Source organism: Perca fluviatilis, chromosome 2 (assembly GCF_010015445.1).
Source record: "Perca fluviatilis chromosome 2, GENO_Pfluv_1.0, whole genome shotgun sequence".
Classification (NCBI taxonomy): Eukaryota; Metazoa; Chordata; class Actinopteri; order Perciformes; family Percidae; genus Perca; species Perca fluviatilis.
The window spans coordinates 3526612-3549816 of NC_053113.1; the positions used below are offsets into that span (position 1 = coordinate 3526612).

Genomic DNA, 23205 nt, shown 5'->3' on the forward strand with positions numbered 1-23205 from the left:
CATTTTAGCAACGTAGTAAAGCTTTCTGTACATTAGGAAACCTCAGAAATCAGCGTCGAGGCAGTGAGCAGCCAAAGACATTAGAGGGAAAACCACCTTCACTAAAATCAGTCAATTCAGCTTGCAGACATCACCTGTAGGTTCATACCTCGCTCACCAAAAGCTACATAATGTCGTAGTAAAGGTGATCAGGCCCACTGTGGAAATTGACAAAGGCCCAGTTTCTCCTATTACAAGTCAGTAACATCAAACTTATTCTAAAGCTATTTTAAGGTAAAAGAAATTACAATATGTTGCTTCTTTTAATATCTCTAAATCTCAACAGACATAATACCTTGTTTCCCATACCCATAAATGTACCCCAATACCATTGACAGATTGAACTGACTGAAAAAGCAATTACTGAGGCCGCTAAGTTGGGCCTTATACTTCAAACTCAGGTTGCAGCTAACAGTGCCTGGTTAGCCCATATAATGTTCAGACTACAGTACACAGTGCTCTGTTAGCCTATATAAGTTGAGGCTGCAGTTAACAGTACCTCTGTTATCCCATATAAGTTGAGGCTACAAATTAACAGTACCCTGTTATCCCATATAAGCTGAGGCTGCAGTTAACAGTGCTCTGTTAGCCTATATAAGTTGAGGCTGCAGTTAGCAGTGCTGTTGTTGGTTTCTCCATATAAGTTCAGGTTGTTGTTAACAGTACTTCTGCTAGCCTATATAAGTTGAGGCTGCAGTCAACCGTGGCTCTGTTAGCCAATATAAGTTCAGGTTACAGTTAGCAGTACCTGTTAGCCTATATAAGTTGAGGCTGCAGTTAACAGTACTCTTGTTAGCCCATATATAAGTTGAGGTTGCAGCTAGCAGTACGCCAGACCTAACTCGCCTGTTAGCCTATATATGTTGAGGCTGCAGTTAGCTGTACTCTGTTAGCCTATATAAGGCCCAGTTCCTGCCTGTACTTTGTTTGGTATTAGCGAAGCTTGTTGATGACCGCACGAGGATAGCATAGTGGTGGAAGTCACAGTTTTTAGTAGTTCTCTCTGTGCTTTGCTTTCTTTCTCTCTTGGAGATTTATTTGTGATAGATTGATTAATGCTGGCAATAACATTACTTGGCAAGTTGCACCAGTAACTTATAGGTTAATGTTTGCTAACTGACAGAGATCTTCTTTGCCAGGCTTTGTCCCTCTCTGTCATACACAGAGCAGAGCAGCAGTCATGGCGCTTCACAGGACTGCTCCTCAAATCCAGTACCTCCTAAGCTGCTGCCTCAGCAGCCCAGTTGCCCAAACACTAGTACACCCCACCGATCCCATTACTCTCCCATAACCCTACGCGACTAACTTTATGACCCGAGGCAGTGTTCTGGTGCTGCAGTATAACTGGTACAATAGCAAAGTGCTTGAACAGCCTTGCACCATCTCAGCCCAATGCCTTTGTTTTCCTAAGCGTGACTTTGGCTAGACTGCATGCACATTCAGTTTGACTGTAATGTGTCAAAAGAGATGTGATGGTGACAGGTGAAGGTATCAGATGGTAAATAAAAATTTAAACGTGCTAACATTGAGCAAAACACTGTAAGATTCAATGAAAGATTAGATAATAATTCAATAGCTGAGGACAGGTTGTTATGTTGTGGTTATATCACAGCTATGGGGATTGTTTGGCCTGACGCAACGGTCATCCAGTATGGCAATATGACAGTTATAGTCACATTCCAATTAAAAATGAAAAAAAAATATATAATAATAATATTCACAATAGAATAGGCCCGCCAAGGCTGACTGCCTGCATATACCAAGGCAGTTGCTATGGAGCGCAGCACAAGGAAACACTAGCCTAGCTACAGCAGCTAGTACACAGAACAAACACATTTCTTCCCCACGCTGCCTCAGGAGGGACAATATTGCTTGTGATGTCGATGAAGGGCTCTGGCCTTGACCCGCCCAAAGACAAAAAGAAGCACATTGATCACATGTTTAGTCCTTTGATTTTTGTCCCCTTCTAGTATTGTATACTGTAGTGCACGTGCATTGTAGGCTGTATACTGTATAATGAACAAATTGTATGGCCCCTGAACACTGTACTTTCCATTTGTTACTGTGACAGTACTGACTGCTCAATAGATTTTAGATAATAACCTAAAAAGTGAAAAATTATATCTTACAGTACAGTAAAGCATATTTATGTTGTTTGTGCCCACCAAACAATTTTTTACTGCATCCACCATTTAAAGCTGCCCAGAACTGGGCCTGAAATGGAACGCCACTTAGTCCTAAATGTAAACTCTGGGCAAAACCATCTACCCTAAAAATTAAGGATATTAAAAGTGTACACAAATAATTTTATTTTGGATGCATTATAATTTGGTGGAACACAAATCCAAGAAGTGAGGGAAGAATACACCTTTCCTGACTTTTTCGGTCCCCAATTTACCTATGCCGGTCCCCACCGGTCACAGTCACGGAGATTCAGCTGCAGGACACACTTTTCCTGACTTCTAGGTCCCCACGTCGTATTTGCCCATCCCCCACCTGCACGAGAGCTGCTGACCGTGAGTAGGAACGGGCGGCAGCACATGCAGTTAGTAGGACCAGGCACGAGCACGAGCTGGCAGGAGCCCAGACAGCAGGTGCTCCTACAGACGCAAATGGACAAAGAAACGAAGGAAACATATGGAAACTAACGTCAAGTAAGTAACATAACACTATCGCTGTGTTAGTAATTATTAGTTAGGCTAAGCACTGTGGTTAACGTCTTTGCAGTCTATGGTTTGCAGATAATTTTTTTTTATTAGCATGGTTTGCCAATGCTAACAATGGTTAACTTCTCACCAGCTAGCTAGCTAGTGTTACAATATTGTTAGCAAACTCTAACGTTAGCTACATTTTTAGCTGGTATCAGCATTTTTCGGGTTATGGACTGCTTTTTTACCGTTAACTGCTACTTGGGCTGGTCTCAACTTTTTTCTTTTTACTATTACTAATGTTATAACGCTATCCAATATTCATGGACGGGGAGCAAGGGGTTAAGGAGAGAAATTGGGGATGTTTGATGAGCATTTCACCTGCTACAGTCATCAGTAATGTTAATGTTAGCTACCATAGCTACCAATGTTCAGTATCTTTCTAGAATAAGTTCTTAATTCAGGGCTAAATGAGTTATACACCTAAAGTTTAACAAACAGCAGCTGAGTTGCTGTTAAACAATGGGCTAATTATTTTCTAATCTTAAAGAAAATCATGAATTAGTTTTTACTCTTCTCATTCATATCAGTGGTTTTACTCAATTTACTTTAATTTCTGTTAAATCATTGTGTCGCAGCAGCCATACAGCGGTGAGACAGACCAACACTTTTTTTTTTTTTTTTTAAACACATTAACATGCTCTCATTTTTAACTCGTTATGAGGCTTTGTCATTGGTGTCGCCAACGCACAGGGTAGCTACATGTGTGCATGAACACGTGTACGAACGCCGAGGGCCCAGACTAGCTTCAATATTTGATCCTATGGGAATAAGACCGGCGGACAGACGCACAGAGCGTAAGGCTTCTCCTCACAGTGCAAAATGTAACATACAGTCAAATGTGAAGTGGTGGAAATGGACTTATTAGACATCTACAGGCTGCTTTGTGTAAAGTTTCAGCTGTTAGTTTAAATCTGAGGAGGCATTGCTTCTATAAATATCTCTGCTTTCATTCTGCCACACCCTGCAGTGCTGTCTGTTGTTCTGCACATGGTCACATTTAACCTGGTTAATTAAGTGCAGGTAAACAGACTGATAAGAGGCCATAATCTTAATTCAAGCCATTTCATCATCTCTATAACCATCTTTTTAAGTAAGGTAGATTTTTTTTCTCTGTATAGGTTTAAGCATGGACTTGATTTTCTTATCTCCACAAGCTGCAAACATTTGCATTATTAACCTTATGTGTTACCCAATGAAACTATTGGGCACCCTTCAAATTACAGATATTTACAATAATTATGAAAAGAATGATGGGATACAAACAAATGTTACATCAACTATTTGTGTTTAACCTCTTGCAGGCAGAGTGCAGGATACAGCAGGTGGAAGGCACGCTTTAAAACGCCTGAGGGAGCATCATAATACTTGTTTATCCAGGCACATGGAATACCTAAAACACCAAAGCTAGGTAATAATAATAATAAGGTGGAATTTTAAATGTGATACAATAATATAATATTCATACAAACATTAAAATTCCCCTGTCTTCCTATGGGCGCCTCTTATAATTTATGCTTTAGTTTTTAAAGGTCCCATGATATGGTGCTCTTTGGATACTGTATATTAAGTCTCTTTTATATAGTCTTTAGTGGTCCCCTAAACTGTATCTCAAGTCTCTTTTATATAGACCTTAGTGGTCCCCTAATACTGTATCTGAAGTCTCTTTTATATAGACCTTAGTGGTCCCTAATACTGTATCTGAAGTCTCTTTTATATAGACCTTAGTGGTCCCCTAATACTGTATCTGAAGTCTCTTTTATATAGACCTTAGTGGTCCCCTAATACTGTATCTGGAGTCTCTTTATATAGACCTTAGTGGTCCCTAATACTGTATCTGAAATCTCTTTATATAGACCTTAGTGGTCCCCTAATACTGTATCTGGAAGTATCTTTCCCGAAATTAAGCCTCAGTGCAGAACTACAGCCACTAGAGCCAGTGCCACAATGAGCTTCCTTATGATGTGCCATTTCTGTGTCTGTAGCTATTGAGGAGGAGCGGGGGGCAAGGTGGAGGGTGGGGGGTGTAGCCTTGACCAACTGCCACTTTTCTTGTTTGAAAGCCATGATGTCTCTCTCTCATGGGGGGACATTCTCTGGGGGCAAAGCAGAGAAAGGGGAGGTAACCTTGCTCCTTATGACCTCATAAGGAGAAGATTCCTGATCGGTCCATCTGAGCTTCTTTCTCAAAGGCAGAGCAGGATACCCAGGGCTCAGTTTACACCTATCACCATTTCTAGCCACTGGGGACCATAGGCAGGCTGGGGACCTCATATTAATGTTAAAAAACTCATAAAGTGAAATTTTCATGCCATGGGACCTTTTAATAAAGAAAAACTATGTGTATAGGTGGGTAGTGCCCTGGCTCTTTAGGTCTTTGTGAAATCAGGTGAACAGTGACTCAGTACTCTGAAAGCCAATCCCATCAGGGGAAACATCTCTCCTCTCTGTTAACTTGGTTTCTCCTTTTTAGTTGTTCTGCTGGAAAACAACAGAGACGTCGCTCTAAAAGCTGCTGTGTGCTGATATTCACTACCAGCACGGTAAATACACAGAATTTAAGTTTTTATAAGCTGCCGAACAAAAACTGAGCTTTTATGAAGAGAAAATTTGAAACAGGCGTGAGGAATCGACAGGAGAATGAAGTGACACAAAACTAGCAATATGTCCGACATTATGTTTGCAAACATTTAGTTACCAAGTCAAATATCCAAATGTAGTTTTAGGCTAACTATATGTCTGTAAGTTAGGGTGTAACGTTGGACATGTCTTTAGATTAGTCTCAGGATCCTACAGTCTCTCCATTCTCTGCTGGTTCCTCATGTCTGTTTCCACTTCTCTTCATAAAGCTCAGTATTTGTTTTTTTCAGATCAGAAGCTTATAAAAAACTTAAGTTCTGGGTTAGCACTCAGCAGCTTTTAGTAATTTTTCTGTTGTTAGTTAGCAGATGAAATAAAGAGGAGAAACCCTCACACAATACAAAGTCAATGGAGAGCAGAAAGTTGTTTTCCCTCTGGTGGGGACAGGACTTAAATGCGCCCTGTCTCTATGATGCTCACTCTCCCTCCATTCTCCCCATTCCATCCACTGACAAAAAAGTCAGCCAGATGCTGGCAGTAGTACAGGCGCTGGTGGCATGGAGGGAGGTCAATGCCAAACTCATGGTGTGAGCGAACCGGAAGCGTGATGAAGCGGGACATTTTAAAACATACGCACTATGAAGAATAGACGACAACAGCTGAGATTATGGAAAAATGTTTTTATCTGATTCACTGCTCATTTTATTTCTATAGTTCGAGCGGACTTTACTAGCTGGCTTCTCTATTGGCTGTTGAAACAGGTGACATCCCTTATGTTATAAAACCAGCTTCTGGTGACTTGACCACCTGAGTTGGGACTTGATCAGCTGACTTGAGTCGAAGTTAAGGGCCGGTTCAGTACGCCATGCTTAAATGTTTATAGCATAAACACTGTAATATAGTGATTATTTTTGCCAGTGCCTTATATATTTTTTCTCCTCCCTTAGGAAGTATGCCCCAATTCTGAGAGCAACACTGAGATATGTACTGCTGAGAGATCACATGATGATGTTGGTGGTGACCCAGATGTACCACCCCTGAGATATGACAGCGATTCTGTAAGTTTGCATCACTGAAACTAGCTGGACACCTTAACTTTTACAAAAAAGCTTTAGCACTTTTTATTTTATTATATCGGTTTACATAAATATTATTTTTTACTACTATGGGCTAACAGTTAACATAGACATCCATTTAAATGCCCTCTGTAAATAGACGGTATTACATGGCTATGCTGCCCTGCTGGTAGGGGCAGTTTTTACAACTAGACCTACTTTGACTTAAACTACAGAGCAGTAAAGTCAATCAGATGTCCTGATCTGCGAAACGACAGTACAGTGGGACGTTTGCCTTCATCAGAGCGACATTAATAACCTAATATACCATCATTACTGAGACTACATTCTCGTTGTTTGCACTCGAATAACGATTCAATAAACAGAAACCTAACTCTTACAGCACACATGAACAGATGCGCAATATTAGCTCACACATAAACTAGCACCCTCGTGAATTAGCCTACTGTTGCTAACGTACATTCATATATCCTGCATGACATTGTCCCGCACCTACAGGACCTGAGACTGACTAATTGATGCACACACAATAGTAGTGTCCACAAACTTAGTTTGTGAGGGGAGAAAGGAAAGTGTGATAGCGCCCACATTAACGCTTTTTTCACTCAAGACCGCTGTGTCCAGCGCGTACTAGCAGTTAGAGCGCAGCTACAACTGACAGGGAGAGAGAGAGAGAATGTATCACTACAGCCAATCCAGTAGGAGAAAAATCGATACAGTATAGTATCGCAATATTTTCTGTGGTAATACTGTATCGATACACAGACGCCAAGTATGGATCTTTTACTCTATGTGTTGGTCAGTCTGTCTGCTTGATGATCCAATTTTGCAGCAATAAAATTTAAGTGAGATGAACAAACAGAAATGTATCTTTTAGATAAAAACAGATGTTGACAAAGTTTCCTTTTGGGGACATCATTTGAAATTGGAAAAATTTGAAGTTGGAAAAGTAATACATTGCAATATATCTCAGAATATTGCAATATCTTTAAAATCGCAATAATATTGTATTGTGATGATATTGTATCATGAGGCCTCTGGTGATTCCCACCCCTACAATCCAGTCTGCTCAAAGCGATGGTCTTTTTTACAAATAGGTTGCACATAAGGGGGGGAAAAAAGTAGCTTCCACTTAAGGGGCCCTATCTTGCACCCTGCACAGCACAGCGCAAATCCCGACGCAAGTGTCTTTGCTAGTTTAAGACCGACGCACTTGTCAATTTCCCATCCAGCTCCCGCGACTAGGATTAGTGTGTCTGACAGGGTGGGGGGCGTGGCCAGCCATCACGATGGGACGATGATATCGTCCATTGGCACAACCAACCCCCACTAACCTGGAAATAGTTTTAAACATTAATGGAATACAGCGTCTCCTGCAGCGGGGAGTCAAAGGCAGAGGGACTGCAGGGTTAACTAATTTTGGCTTCTTGTCTCATCTGGGGGTCAGATAAACAGTAAATTAATCAAATTTAGTACTCATAACGCCATTTTCAATGCTACTGTAGCTGTCATATTTCATGGGAGCCGCATGAGCACTGTTTCTATGGTAAATCAGCCGCTGAGGCTTTCGCCGCTGTTTGTCACTCTGCTTAGGAGAAACTGCGGTACTCGCACTGTTTATTTGGTTGTCATGACTGTGTGAGTGATGACGTCCTGTCAGTGTTCCAGTTGCTCACCCTCAAGGGGGAGAGAGAGCGGTTGACTGTTCACTTGAGTTCAGTTGAGCAGACAGCTCATTTAATACATTTAATACAATTCTGAAAGAGTGGCGGCAATAATGGCAGGCCGGCTATTAAATGTATATAATAAAAACACTGGAAAGCACATTATGCTTAAATATACAGTATATAGCAGAAACTGTAATATAGTGATTATTTTGCCAGTGCTTTATATTGTTTGTTCCCCCCCATAGGAAGGAAGCCTAGATTCTGAGAGCAACACTGAGATATGCACCCCTGAGAGTTCACATGATGATGTTGGTGGTGACCCAGATGTACCACCCCTGAGGAGAACTGACAGCGTATTTGTAAGTTTGCATCATTAAAACTAGCTGGACGCTAGGGCTAAACGATTATGGTAAATAACTTAATTACGATTTTTAAAACCAATATTGCGCATTGCAATTTAAAATTTGATAAAATCTCTCCGGGTATTATTCAACAGACAAACAACAAATCAGTGTATAGTATGACTAATACAATATATATAGCAGAACATAACTGTTCTTTCCTGTTATGGTGAAATTAGGTGATGCCATTGATCCAAAAACTATTAAAACAATTATATTTGTTTAAAAGATGTTTAGAAAATTGGCAGCCAGTGCCTTTAACATCAATTCCAAATAATCCTTCAACGTACAAAATGTAATTTCTTGCTGCTAGGTGTCTCTCAATCAAAAGAATGTATAGTAAACACAGACTTTTGATGACGTGATGAAGTTGCGTGGAATTGTGGGAGTTGTAGTTTTCATTGTTAAACACCATCCCCGATTAGAATGCATCTGTTCACGGACAAGTTTACCCATTCAAGTTTATTCACGCTGCGTTTAGTAATGTTTATTCATGCCGTTCTAATAACATAGCTGCAGTTTCCCCAACATTAAGTGTTTCTTGATTTGATTTGATTTGTATTGGTAGCTGACCAGTTAGTCAACAACCAAGCTAATATTAGCCAGCAGGTAAAACCACACTATCACAGTATATTTCACATGTCGATGTCACAGGTTAGCAAAGTGCTATTAACTGTGGTAAAAACAATTATGTTAAAAACTATGAGCGTGTTGAATGATGTTGTAACCTTTATGTTACCTACCTAGCATGAGCTACCAGCACATTGTAACGTTAGTAGCCTAATGTTAATCTGGATCGATTGATATTGATATGTATCAATAAACAAGGTCTCTGCTGTATTGCTGTGTTGCAAAGTGGCATGTAATTAATCACAGTGATGCGGTGTGGCAGGAAAAAAAGTATTACGCTTACAGAGTATTCTTTCTGTGACATCTGACTTTATGATTTACAATTACTCTTAAACGTATCCCGGGTCTCCGTGTTTTGGACGGAAGTTACAGGAAGCGGTATCAGGTTATATGACGTCACTGACTGGCGAATTAAAATGAACGTCCCCTAATGCTAAAAGCAGCAAAAATGCAGAACTGAGTAGGCTACCTCTTAATATCGGTTTATTTATAACAAGTTATATCATTATAGTTATATTCAACGTTACGGCATGTCGCATGTTTTCCTCATATTGTGCAGTCTTAACTACCCTGAAGTTGTGTCAGATGCCGCATAGTGTTGCAATATTTTTATCTCTATCTGTATCATCTTTTAGTGTAATTAGTTTAATATGTAAATATTTTTTTCTTTCTAAATGTATATTTCATTCACAGCTTACCAAAGAATACCTTGAACGGTTCTCCAAGGTGCCTGATGGATCAGATGCCTCTATGAGCTGCATTGAAAGCAGTGGTGATGAATATATTCCGTCAAAAAAATCTATATGTGGAAGCAGTTCGGAGGGATCTGATGATCTAACAAGCAAGGTTACACTGGTAAAACAGAAGACGCCACAGAAGACTTACAAAAGGAAGAAATTGGCCAGAACTATTTCCAATAAAGATGAAAGAGCACAAAGTGAAGACTCTGAGACAAACCTGGGAAATGTGTCAGTAATGAAGCTGCAAAAAAAAAGGATGGTGGCAGAGTTTACAGTAAGAAGCATCATTGTCTGTACTGTCCCATGCAGTGCCATAAAATGGCAAGGCATTTAGTCAGAAAACACATCCATGAATCATCTGTAGCAAAGGCAATCACTTTTCCTTTGAACTCCAAAGAACGAAAATTGCATTTTGACCTAATTCGAAATAAAGGAAACCGTGCTCATAATAATGAGGTCCTGAAAGCCGGTAGTGGGACATTAATCCCAAGTCAACAAACCGATGAACCAGTGAAAGCAAGTGACTACATGCACTGCGTTAACTGTGAAGCTTTGCTTAAAAGAAAATCCTTGTGGAGACACATGTCCAGGTGCAGGCTTGCACGAAAATGTAGCACAACAAAACCAGGCAAAAGTCGGATCCAATCAGTCTATTAGACAAAAAATGCGAGAAATAGGAAGACTTATTCAACAGGCATGGAAAGCTGGCACACTGAAAAAAGTTGAGGACTTCTATGTACCTTCCAACTTCAACTTTGTGGTGGAAGCAGTAAAGGAGGTGGCTGGCTTTAATGAAGACCGAAACAGCTACAAAACTCCATCCCTGGCCTTAAAACTGGGTCATAGTCTCAAGAAGATTGCGGATATTCTTCAGTGTGAAGCACAGATGGCAGAATCTGACAATGAGGAATTTCTTAAGAATCTGGAGAGGAGCCGGAGTATTTATGAGAAAAAGTGGGATGTGTGTGTCATCACGTGCCCTACAAACTCTTAAAGAGGGGAAATGGAACACTCCTCAGCTCCTCCCTTTCACCGAGGATGTAAAGGACATGCACATGCACCTTGATAAGTGTAGACCTGAATACCAAAACAGCCTAAAAAAAAAATCCTAATAAGAAGAACTGGTCCAAGCTTGCTAGTTTGACTCTTTGTGAAGTGATACTTTTAATCGGCAGAAGAGAAGGTGAGGTGTCAAAGATGCCACTTAGTGCATTCACCCTAAGAGACACTTCTGGAGTTCATTCAGATTTGGCAGTAGGACTGTCAGAGTTGGAGCAAAAAGCTTTGCCAGCATTTTCAGCGCATTGAAATAAGAGGAAAACGAAAACAGGAAAGTTCCCATCCTTCTAACACCAGACATGCTCTCCTCAATGGAGGCCTTGGTTGTACATCGGCGGGCTTTGTGGAGTGCCTGATGAAAATCCCTTTTCTTCTCCAGACCTGGAAGCGGTTACTCACTTGAGGGGATCAGATGCAATCAGACAGATTGCAAGGGAATGTGGGGCCAAGCATCCTGAAACTCTGTCATCAACCAAGTTGAGAAAGCACATTTCCACACTGTCCACTGTGCTTAACTTGAAAGATAATGAGATGGACATACTTGCAAATTTTCTTGGCCATGACATCCGGGTCCATAGGCAGTACTATAGACTACCTGAAGGAACAATGCAGCTGGCTAAAGTCAGCAAAGTGCTGATTGCCCTAGAACAGGGCCGACTGTCAGACTTCAAGGGAATGAGCCTGGACCAAATCCAAATCGATCCTGAAGGTAAAGGAAATATGTATGTATGTATGTATGTATGTATGTAATGTATGTAGGTGACTAAAACAAAGTGTTTTGTTCTTTTTAGAGGAAGTGCCAGAGGCTATGGAAAGCGATCTCTCAGAGACAGAGGCACAAGAGTCATCTGTGAGCTCTAGGTCATCAGGTAAGTTCCACATTAAACTGTTTTCACCTTTTCCAACCAGGGTACAAAGTTAACACCATCCACCAGCCAAATGCTGGTAAAATATTTAAGTGGTTGGTAGATTTGCTTTACTCACCAGCCAATCTATTGAGTGGTTGGTAAAACTTTAACATTCACTAACCATTTGGCTGGACACAAATGTTAATTTTGTACTTGTACACAATAGGCATTGCTTTCAATGGATATTGAGTAAGCTTTGAGATGTCGTAACTTTTTCTTTTTTGTCAAAGGCTCTTCAAGATCTAAAAAAAGACTAATGACTGATGAGTCTGATGATGACATTGCACCCACAGGTATTCCACAGACTAACGAGATACTTCCTTTCTACATTATTTCCTTGCTTTCAAATCCACATTTTATAATAATAATTTAATAAAATATGAATTATTTGTTTTAACAGCATCTTCAACACCTAAGAGAAGAATGCAAGATGTTGAATCTGACAGTGATGACCCTAAAACCGGTATTTTTACACACTAAATGCTGTCCTTGATATTTCTTTAGTTCCCTAACTTTAGAAAAACTTGAAATGTACTGATTTATGATGTACAGTGTTTTCTTATATTACCAGTACCCTCAACATCAAAGAGAAAGGAAACAGACTGATAGTGGTGACCCTAAAACATGTATTTAACACACTAAATGTAATCCTTGCTATTTGTTAGTTACCTGCTTTTACAAAAAGAGTGTAATTAATGAATTATGTACAAGCATTCTAATATTCTTGGATAGGGAAAAACGCTTTGGGATTTTTTTTATTTCTTTAAACCAATCACAACCGTATGGGGCAGCTCTGAGCTCCTGATGCAGCTACGATGCCCTTGCAAAATAGATAGCAAAAGGTGCCTGATGTCAGGATTTATCCTTGCACAGTACATCTGGTAAACCACTAGCTTGAGGCAAATCTAATATCTTCCAGTATAAATTGATATATTACGGATTCTTAGGGAGGTTGTAGGAGGGTGGAGCCTGTTCTCTTTGCTTGTCAATGGTCAAAGAAGAGAAAACAGATAAATGCTAGAGGCTAGCCTGCTAGCGTGAAATGCTGGGAAGCGGATACTCAGATTAGGGGATCATTGGTTAATTGTTGAACAGTGGTTGATGATTTATAATAGAGTGGGTGGAGTATTTGCAGAATGTTTTTCCCCCCATATTGGCTCCTCCTGGTTTTCCACAGTGGCAACCTACATCTTTTTAATTTATAAACTATTTATCCTTCTGATAGGAACCTCAAGCTCCAACAGAGAACAGCAGCCCTTTGATGATCCTGGCAGTGTTGAACCTGCTACCACAGGTAACCCACAGACTGAGGCCATGACACCTGATACCCAACACGCCTTGTTTGGTCTTTACCTTTGTCACACAGAACTGCTAAACGGTAGGACTGATATCTCTTGGTTAGTCGATTGGTTGGTCATGATGCTCTTGTCTGACCAAATTCTCATTGATAAGTCAATCGTTCGTTTTAATTTCATAAGGCCGCCTGTCCACAAAGCATTTTTTCCCAGCTGAAAATACAAGGCACTCTCCTCAGAAAGCCTAGTTGGGAGCGCTAGAGCACTTAAGAGGTGCAGCGTTTTTTTCCTGCTGAGACACCTTTGTATGCTTTAATTGCTATGATACAGAATATCTGGAACTAAAAATGTTGCCACAAGGTAGAGTACCTGCTCTGAATGAAGGGAATGTTGAAGCAAGGCTGAAGCACATAGGTAGAGAGGACAAATATATATTGTCCAGCAGTATTAATTTCTACTTCTTGTTGTACACGTATGTGATGGTTTGTCTTTGTGATGCTTTTATGTCAAAACTGCAGAAATGCTTGAGGTATCACTTTAGTCATCGGATAAAGCCCAATAAGATACATAATTTACTAATTGCTTTTTAGCAATTTTAAGACATTTTAAGGATTGATGCACTTTATTTAAATTATTAAGTGAAATAGTGTGGTTAAGACCCCACTAGCGTGTAAAGGAACACGACGACTTATCTGGACTTTGTCTTATTCCCCGTATTCACCAGAGTTAGATAAGTCCATACATAGCCTTCTCATCTCCGTGCCTGTCATAACTCTGTCTGATGCACCCACCGCTAGCCTAGCTTAGCACAGATCCTGGAGGTAACTGGCTCCATCTAGCCTACTGCTCCCAATAAGTGACAAAACACCAACATGTTCCTATTTACATGTTGTGATTTGTATAGTCACAGCGTGTACAAATAACAAGGTCACATGACACACAGCCATCTTCTAACCGTATACATACTGGGAAGTATATTCTCAGAAGGCGAAGCACTGCTACTCTCTGCTACTTGGGCGGAGTGATTTGCTCGCAGCACCTGAGAAGCCGGAGCAGAAAGTACCAACTGTGCTTTTCAGGTGTTAATCACTCTGCCCAAGTAGCAGTGCTTTGCTTCACCAAAAACAGGTATTTCACACATTAAATGTGGTGGAATATGGACCCATTTCCAAAATAATTTTTACTTTAGGCCTTGTTTGAAAAAGTATTGTATATGTAGTTAGTTTGTATGACCCATAAGTAAATTGTTGCCAGTTAACTGTCAATTTCTTTTATTGATATACTTGTCCATTATGTTGGCAGGACCCTCAACATCAAAAATAAGAAAGGAAACTGAGTCTGACAGTGGGAACCTTAAAAAAGGTATTTAACACACTAAATGCACTTTTTGCCATTTTAAAAGCTCTTCCATCAGTTCCTCCCTCCATACAGTAACCTGTATGAGAATTAATTAGTCGTTCATTTCAATCATCCCGGTCTTGATTGTGACCCTGATGCAATGGGAATTAGTCTTTTTAAGCCCCTTGATGACATACTGTTATTCAAGACTCTAGCTAGCTACATAAAAATGAACTCAAGTTAAAGTTTTATGAATAATATGTGTCACTATTGGCAAAACATTTCAGAGATTGAGAGAAAGTGGTGCTCATAGCTAATAGCTTGTGAGCCTTCAGTTTCTAAATGTTGAATAAATACACCTTGGCTAAGTAGAGACTGAGTAGATTATTTTAAAATTGACAGCAGTAGTTTTGTCTGTTTTCTTGACTTTAACTTTAGGTACTGGGCAGAGTGAGTTACCTGACACAGAAAGCATGGTATCTGCCGCTGTAATGCCCCTTTCACATCAAAAGCTCAATCAGTTATACGCAGGTTGACTGTGTTTGAATGGGTTAACCCCAAGTGGGTCGATCAGGGTAGACTAGGATTGATTCCAATGTGAATTGCGCATGACCTAGGTCACTACCAGCTGGGGCGGGATACAATTATGTGAATGGTTGGAAATGACAGTGGGGCAGTTGTCACAGGTCGCAGCCTATGTTTGCCGCACACTTTGAAAAAACAGCATACATTTTGTCTCACTGTGCTTTACAGAGTCTTCACCATAGACTGTATAAAACTAGGATGTTCACTGGCTGTTCAACAACAGCAGAGCGGTTCAATTCATTCACGAAATAGTCAAACGATACTAGTTACCTATTTCCTAATCCAGCTGCTGCAATAAACATGCAGAGGAAAAAAATCACACCGCACAAAATCATCTGAGAATAGTTAGTTTTATGGTTATTTATTTGTGCCTTAGAACGTAATCACTGCAAAACAAAATAAACTTAATTTAATCTCTCCCTACTGTACTTCAAGTAGCTAAAAAAAACATTAGTTCTGCTGGTATACAGCTGGACGGGATTACTGTATGTGATGTTAGCTGTTCACTGAATATGACGTGCAGAGCCCCGCAACATTTCTAACACTTAAGGTAATTGTTATGCATTGCTCCCTGGTTGACCCAGGTGAGCTCTGATGTCATGACCAGGGATATACCCATTTAGACTGGCTCGGTTTGAATTTTCAAATCGACGGTTGAACCCTGATCAGACAACCCTTGTGAAAACCTGGCCCAACCTTGGTCAGTGGTGTGAAAGCGGTATAAGAGATAACACCTCTTCTCACAACAAGTGATAATGTGTGAGTGATATGTAAATATAGTGGTTGTGCTTGTGCCATTTGTTTTCTGTTGTCAGCCACTATGCATTAGTCAATACAACTGATGCTGTAAAACAAATAGTTTCCTTTTTATATATAAAGGCTTTGACTTGGTGCACAATATTCACTTTCAGGACATTGCTCAAAAAAATATACACATTTGATCAAAATAATAAAGCTGATTGTCATTGAATAATCTTTTACATTGCCAGACTACGCCCCTAATTGTCCTTTTTTTTCGGTTTCTTTAGAAACCGCAAAGAGGAATTGGTTGTTGGCAGAGGTCCACGCTGTGGAAAAGACACTAATGGCCTTCATAGAATGTGGTAAAGTACCAGGGAAGTCGGATTGTGTTGCCTGCATTAAGGCTTCACCTGAAGCACTTACAAAAAGAACATGGACGGCAGTAAAGTTTTATGTTAAAAATCGTATCACTGCCATTCAGCGTGAAAGTGCAAGAAGACGTTAAAGACATTGGCTGTGCTGTAAAACGTAACACTTGGGTAATTCAGTTTCTCACTCATACACATAGGTTGAATAACCGCATTAAGACTCTACTGAAAGTAAAAAAATGTCATCTAGCTCCAAAAGGAAAATAAGTGCTAACATTTTCAGACTTCTGTTTTCATAAAATCCCAATGTGTTTTGCTGAGCCTTTTCTAACTGTAAGTAATAGGAGAAACTGTTCTCACACGTGCTCGTTGCAAATTAAGACCTGGCCCCATCTAACCTGTCTTCTCGGTTGAAAATTGGTGGAGAAAAGTTTAAGTCTTTTCCCAGTTATATTGTTACACTATAATGGAATATAAACCTGTTAAGTTATGGTGCTGTTTTTGATAGGTAAATATTTTTATTTAAAAATAAATTAATTTTTTTTTTATTTTAAAAATTAAATGTGGTAATGAATAGGTAAACCTATAAAGAATAAAGGATTCATTGTAACTGGTAATATGCTTTACTAATGGAAATATATGTCAAGCCATCTGTGAAACAAAATGTTTGTGTCACCAAATTACTTATCTGCTATCTTAGTTAATACATGCTACCAGTTTGAAAATAAGTGTGCTGCTGAATGGTATTATTGGTAGTTTCGGAATGATAAAAAGTGAATATGTATTATAAGGTTTTATTTTAGATGTTTTTGTTTTATGTAATTGTAATAATTCTAAATTATAACCAAGCCATGTTGGGGGCCTCAAAATAGAGAAGCGGTGGGGGTGTTGCTGCTGTGGGTATCATCTACTTAAATATTTAAAGAGGCTAGAAGTCAGAAGTTTTACTAGTCTGATAGAGCAGCCCAACAGTGGTGTATGCTGCTGTATAATTATTTCCGTACACTTTCACCACAGATGTTCAGAACAATTGGAGAGGTGGAGTCAGGAAAATAACTAGAGTTATGCACTTTATCTTGCGTGTTGGTGTGCAACACTCTTTGCATTTGTTGTAACTGATCATGTTGTGATCATACATTTATCTTTGGCACCCAGCAAACTGTTTTAAAAAATGCAAAGGCTGTTTGAATAAAGGTTTTGTGAAAATATAAGCTTAATTTGTCCCTTTTTTACAGCAGGTCGAGGTTCGTTCCCACCAGATCCATTATGGAAGCAACATCTGGTATTTAAATCATCAAATTCAGTAAAGAACCGCTTTGTTAAGCAGTTCTGGTGTTTTTCATTGCCGATCATTTGACAAACCATTTTTTATTTTACAAATGTGTTTATTTGTAATGTGTTCAATCATATGACATCAAAAACAATCAAATACGTTCATCAAGTAAAAGAGCAGTGAAAATGAAGCATAAAAGTAAAATCATCTTGTTTAAAGTTTGGATTTTGAAATAATCTACTCTAGTGTGTTGTTTCAATCAACAAAATGCTTGTCATGAATTGTGCAGTGCCCAACAGTGGTGTTGATTGTATTCCAATAGACATAACATGACTGGTCCCCAGGAAGGACAGAAATTCAGGTTTAGTCCCCAGGGGGGGAACAAATTCATTTTTGAGAGTGTTTGATGTTTAAAGTGATTTTTGTGTTCACATAAAATTATCATGATTTTAGCAGTTAAAATCATGTCTATACACTCCTTAGAAAGGGGGGATCCCATCAGGCTGCTGCCTGTCACTGGATCCCACGATGTAATAAAAACGGGTGTGTTTGTTTGTTTGTTTGTTTGTTTGTTTGTTTGTTTGTGTGTGTGTGTGTGTATAATCTACGTAGGCAGGAGAAGCGCTGGACTGCCGAAGAACAGGCGAGGACCTGGAAGAAGAGCAAACTGTGTGTAGATTTATTCTTATTCCCATTCCTCTGCTGCCCGCTGTAACCTTTTTATCTGATGCACAAACAAGAAGAGGGCCAAGGAGGAGGCGAGGGCCAGGAAGAAGGGCTGGCCTTTCCACGAACGGAAAGCGTACACGTGCCAGCTGTGTGGCATGCCCAAGACCAACCAGTAGGGGCAACGGGGAGGTACAAAAAGTCCTACTGGAAAACAAACACCTCTGTTGGACTCAACACCGTGATGCGGTGAGCCAAAACAAAAAATAGCTCCGACTACACTGTACCACAATATTTGCTGCAAGCTCACTGCGGAGATGTGATTTTTTTGTGCTGTCAGGGCTGCATACGGCAACAGCAGCAACCCCGGCCAGAATCCCTCCATCAGCAGGTTGGTGGAGGCCATCTGCATCAGGCTGTGCAGGGAGCATCCAAAAGGCAGACAGATTTTGTGGGAAGAGGTACAATTGTTGGACATCTATCCTGAATGACTACACTTTGAGCAGGGAAAACCTAATCACCAGCGATGTGATAATGTCCAAGACGAGGCTTCAGCTCTTCACCATAAACCTGAGGACCCTGACTAAATGGTGAGTCATTAACACCATGGTTTCCTCCTGAGATTTACACTAAAGCCTGTCCGTCTGTTAGCGGTCTGACATAGCTTTCTTTTGTTGTTGCTACTAACAGGTACAGTGATAGAGGGAAGGCCATGGATTTGAGGATGCTGCAGCAGGCCATTCCCTCCGCCAATTGGCGTGGCATCCGTGGCCCAATGCCCATTGGTTAATCCAGCTAAATCTGACCAATGAGAGAGCAGCTAATGCGGTAATGCACTATTTACTTGGTTTGCCAACCGGCAGAAAGAAAAACGAGGAAAATGGTTAGAGGAACAACGAAGACGATAGAGAAAAAAAGCAAAAAAACTGCCTGAAGAAGCCACCATGACAATGCTTCGCTAGGGGTGTCACCACAGACAGTCACCAGCTCTATGGCCTCTTCATGGCGAGGCTATCCTTCGCCATTTTCGAGTGGGATGCTGAGGATGTCGCCCGCCTGAGAGAGGCCAAGCAGTCCGTGGAGGGGAGGGAAGCCCACATCAAGCTGTCCGGCAAGGAGCTGGCTCGCCAGGAGGTGCTGGACGCCTTCTGGACGCTGACAGACACCATGGGCGTCCCCTTGATCGACCGCGCCCACATGGAGGAGATCTGGAGCACGCAGCGCCGCCACCTCGACTGCATCCAGGACCCAGAGGGGGTGGAGCTGTACACCCGGACAGGAGAGGTCACCGAGGGGGGTGTGAAGCTCCCCGTCTTCAGGTGTGCTCGAGGCTCCACTTCCCTGGAGTCCTTCCACCTGCACCAGTGTCGCTTCATCCCAGGTAAATCTTTCCACTGCATTTACAGGTTTTGTTTTTGTTGTTTCTTTTCACTTCTCTCACTAACTCTTTGCTCTGTTCCTCGCCCATGTCTGAATGTTTTCCCAGGTACAACTGCGAGTGATGTCCACGGACACTGATGAGGGCTTCGAGGAAGAGGAGGAGCCAGAGGAGATCCGTCTCCTTGCACATCACAGCGCTCTCCTCCAGAAGCCCCACTGTGTGCCTGATGTCGGAGAGGCCTCGTCATCCCAGTCGGAACCCCACCACCCACCTCCTGACCACAACAGGATAGAGGTGCAGCAGGCTGAGCTGGAGGAAGAGGAGGATGTGAGTGCACAGTTAACATTTTATATTCCCTCAGGTTGTATGCTTGCAGCATTGCATCATGTGCTGTGTAGTACAAGTTTTTTTATATTTATGAGTGGTAGTCTGGGTGTTATGTATTTATCATTAGCTTCTTATTTATTCATGTTTTAAATTTAAAAAATTTTCTCTAACTTAATTATGCTATTAGCTATGTGAAAGCACAGTTGGAGTGGAGTCAGGCATTAATTTCACTGCTTTTTGTAAGTGTATGACAATGCATGTTACAAATAGACTTGAAACTTGTTTCCTTTCAGGAAGTCATTGGGCCAGACGGTCACCCCGGTTACGATCACTTGGTGGCCCTGGCCCACGCCCTCGTGGAGTTGCGTCACCACGCCTTCGTCACACAGCGTCGGTCCAGAGAGATAATCGCTCTCTGGGAGAAGCTGACTGACCGTGACAAGGTGCCGGTGAGCTTCCCCCCCCTGCCACCAGGACAGGCTGGTCAAGGGGAGGTTTAATTAGCGGACCCTGACGCTGTGGTAAGTCAATATAATTGGGCTCACAGCACTTGTGTGTGTGTGTGTGTGTGTGTTTTTTGCCATGCTTTATATATTTGTCAAGACAATGTATTTTTTTCTGTCTGATTTTTATTTCTTATAAAAAGGCACAACAAATGGAGCAAGGCAATTATGAGGGACACTGTCACCATAGCAGTTCCGGGGCCCAGTGCTCCCCAGACTGCAGCTGAGCCCCTGCCTGCCCCACGGACTCTGCTGCAGCAGCCCCAACAGCCAGACCAGCCCCTCCAGCATCAACTGCCTACAGATAACTCTGGTCTGGCTGCCACCATCCGAGGGCCGCTTGCCCCGGAACTGTTTGACCTCATTGCCGCCCACCAAAAGTGCCACCGCCTCCTCCTCCACTGCTCCCCCGATGGACACCACCCCATCCTCTGCCCCAGCTCCCCGATGGACACCACCCCATCCTCTACTCCCCCGATGGACACCACCCAATCCTCGGCCCCTGTCCCCCCGATGGACACCACCCAATCCTCGGCCCCTGTCCCCCGATGGACACCACCCCATCCTCTGCTCCCCCGATGGACACCACCCCATCCTCTGCCCATGTCCCCCCGATGGACACCACCCCATCCTCTGCTCCCCCGATGGACACCACCCCGTCCACCAGTGGCACTCCTGCTCCCTCCACCAGCACTGCTGCAGCCTCTGCTGGAGCCATCCCCCGCTCTACTGAGTGGAGGCACAGGGTTCACGCAGAGCAGGCACGTCGGGCCCAGGAGGAAGGGCGCTTGCTTAAGCCCCTCAAAAAGGGCTCCCGCTTCAATTCTAGGCGCTGTGGCCAGCCAAAAACAAAAGAATACGGCCACAGCCACTACAAAAGGGAGACCTATTGTGCCCGGGCCGACGGGGGAACGTTGGAGCAGTGGCTGCTTAAAATGAAGCGTAGGGAGCGCGAGGGGCCACCCCCACCACCTTGACTTTTTAACATGGCATAAGTGTTGACTTTTCCTGGTTTTAAAGGCTGCATTACAGTAAAGTGATGTCACAGCCAAAAGACAAAAAGACAGCGACATTTAGAGAACGCTGTGACGCAGTCAGAATGGAAGCGGTAACTACGGAAAAACAGGATGGACAATCGAGAGCAGAAGCGAGGGAGGTAGAAAGACAATACAATAAAGAGAAAGACAGAGATAAATATGGAGAACGACAAATATAGACAGATGCTGTTAGGCCTACTATCACATGAGAAACAGGTACAGGCATGCGTTGCAGGCAAGGGTAGAAACAAGACTACGAGAGAGAAGAGCGCAAACAAAGGAAAATCAGGGCAAAGCAGCTAGAAAGAGTGGAAAATATGTGTACTACAACATGAGGAAAAGAAGACCTCCTATTGCAGGTAAATGTTTATTTTATGTAATTTAGAAACCGACAGTAGCCTACCTCTCAAGGATCACATGCATGCATTACAGGCAAAGTAAAGGCAGAAAAAAAGACTATTAGAGAGAGAACTCCCCACCACCATGACGATGTATCAGCTGCACCCCCCCACCATGACCCCCATGAACGCAAAAGACAGCAACAATTAAAGAAACAAAGTGACGCAGCCAGAATGGAAGAGATAACTACTACTAATAGTTTTAATATTGTAATATAATTGTATGCCATGTGTGTTTTTTCTAAATAAATGTTTGAAAGTTAACAAACTCTTGACAGATATTCGTGTATCTGTGTGAACCTGTCAAATGCTTTTTTGAGTACATTTTTAAAGTTCATGCTTCAATCACAAGACATTAAGAACTGAGTTGTTATCCAGCTAAACAATGACTTTATAAACACCATATAAATACCTGCTACAACGGTAAATGCTTGAGGCACAGGCTGCCATCACTTGTCAGACACAAGAGGGGGATGGCTGGGGACCACAGCACACTGCCAGAAGGCTTTTTCAGCGGGTATGTATGGTAAGTTAGCAGCAGGTTTTCAACAACTTTGTACACTTACCAAACTAACCTAAAGTGGGGTCCGACACAAACATACTTAATTCAAAAGGCGGCATCACCCGTAACACAAGCACAGACACGCTGAACACGCTAAGTTTAATGTTTGATATTAATACGCCCCAAACAATAAGTGTCCAGCCTCGCCTCATGGAAACAACAACTTCCTCAGAACCTGCCTAACCATCACTAAACCCTGTTTATCTTCTGGAGCCGTGCCGGGCTTGAGGCAACTTACAGGCAACACATCAGCGGCCGAAACCCTGAAACGCCAGCCCCCTTTGGAGAACGCTGTCTCCGCCCAGGATTGACTCCGAAAACAAAAAAGGCAAAACAATAAATGAGTGTCCGAAGGAAAGGCTGATTGGGCCCAGCTGGACACTACCCTATCTAGACTGAGGAAGCAGTTTCACAATCACACACCATTACGGCTACGGAGGTAAAAATATCAAACAGAATAACTTACCGCAACAGACAATGAAAAATGTGCAAACAAAAGATCCCGGACGAGCTCCCAAAAACTGGAACGTCCCTAATCCGTCTAGGGGTGGAGGACCCAAACAATTTAAAATAACAAACCCGGGAGGTCTGAACATAGGAAAGAATATATTATACAAAATAAACAAGACAATCTTCATAAGGAAGACGATTACTGGCTCTTAGTCACTGGCTTGATTCAGCTTCTCATGCAGCTCTCCTCTGCTCACACACCGCTGGCTTCCACTGCAGCTTCACTCTCTGTCACTCTCTCTGGCCATTTAACACCTTCCCTCATCACCTGAGGAGAATCATACAACACACACACACACACACACAGAGACAGACAGACAACACAGCAAAACAAAACACGGCATGTAACAACCTGTTACCACGGCAAGTGGTTAAATGAAATAGGTTAAATGTATTTGGTTGATTTCTGAGTG

At 41.8% G+C, this 23205-nt stretch overlaps 2 protein-coding genes and 1 long non-coding RNA gene across 3 annotated transcripts in view; 2 read left to right on the top strand and 1 right to left on the bottom strand.

The window, feature by feature from the left end:
* The window catches only part of LOC120544862 (interleukin-1 receptor accessory protein-like), a gene marked incomplete at its 5' end in the record, with an annotated part of 85083 nt that overhangs the window by 54132 nt on the left and 7746 nt on the right, over window positions 1–23205 (bottom strand). The window lies entirely within an intron of this gene.
* Window positions 11328–16594, top strand: LOC120571287. The gene is made up of 7 exons (XM_039820162.1): window positions 11328–11609; window positions 11692–11769; window positions 12039–12101; window positions 12209–12271; window positions 13034–13102; window positions 14406–14465; window positions 16055–16594. The coding sequence occupies exons 1-7, from the start codon at window positions 11432–11434 to the stop codon at window positions 16270–16272; spliced, it is 729 nt and encodes a 242-aa protein (XP_039676096.1). The 5' UTR covers window positions 11328–11431; the 3' UTR covers window positions 16273–16594.
* On the top strand, window positions 16858–21989 carry LOC120571720. Its single transcript, XR_005641278.1, has 6 exons — window positions 16858–18323; window positions 18415–18664; window positions 18765–19455; window positions 19561–19782; window positions 20076–20303; window positions 20429–21989. It is a non-coding gene; the product is annotated as an uncharacterized LOC120571720 (long non-coding RNA).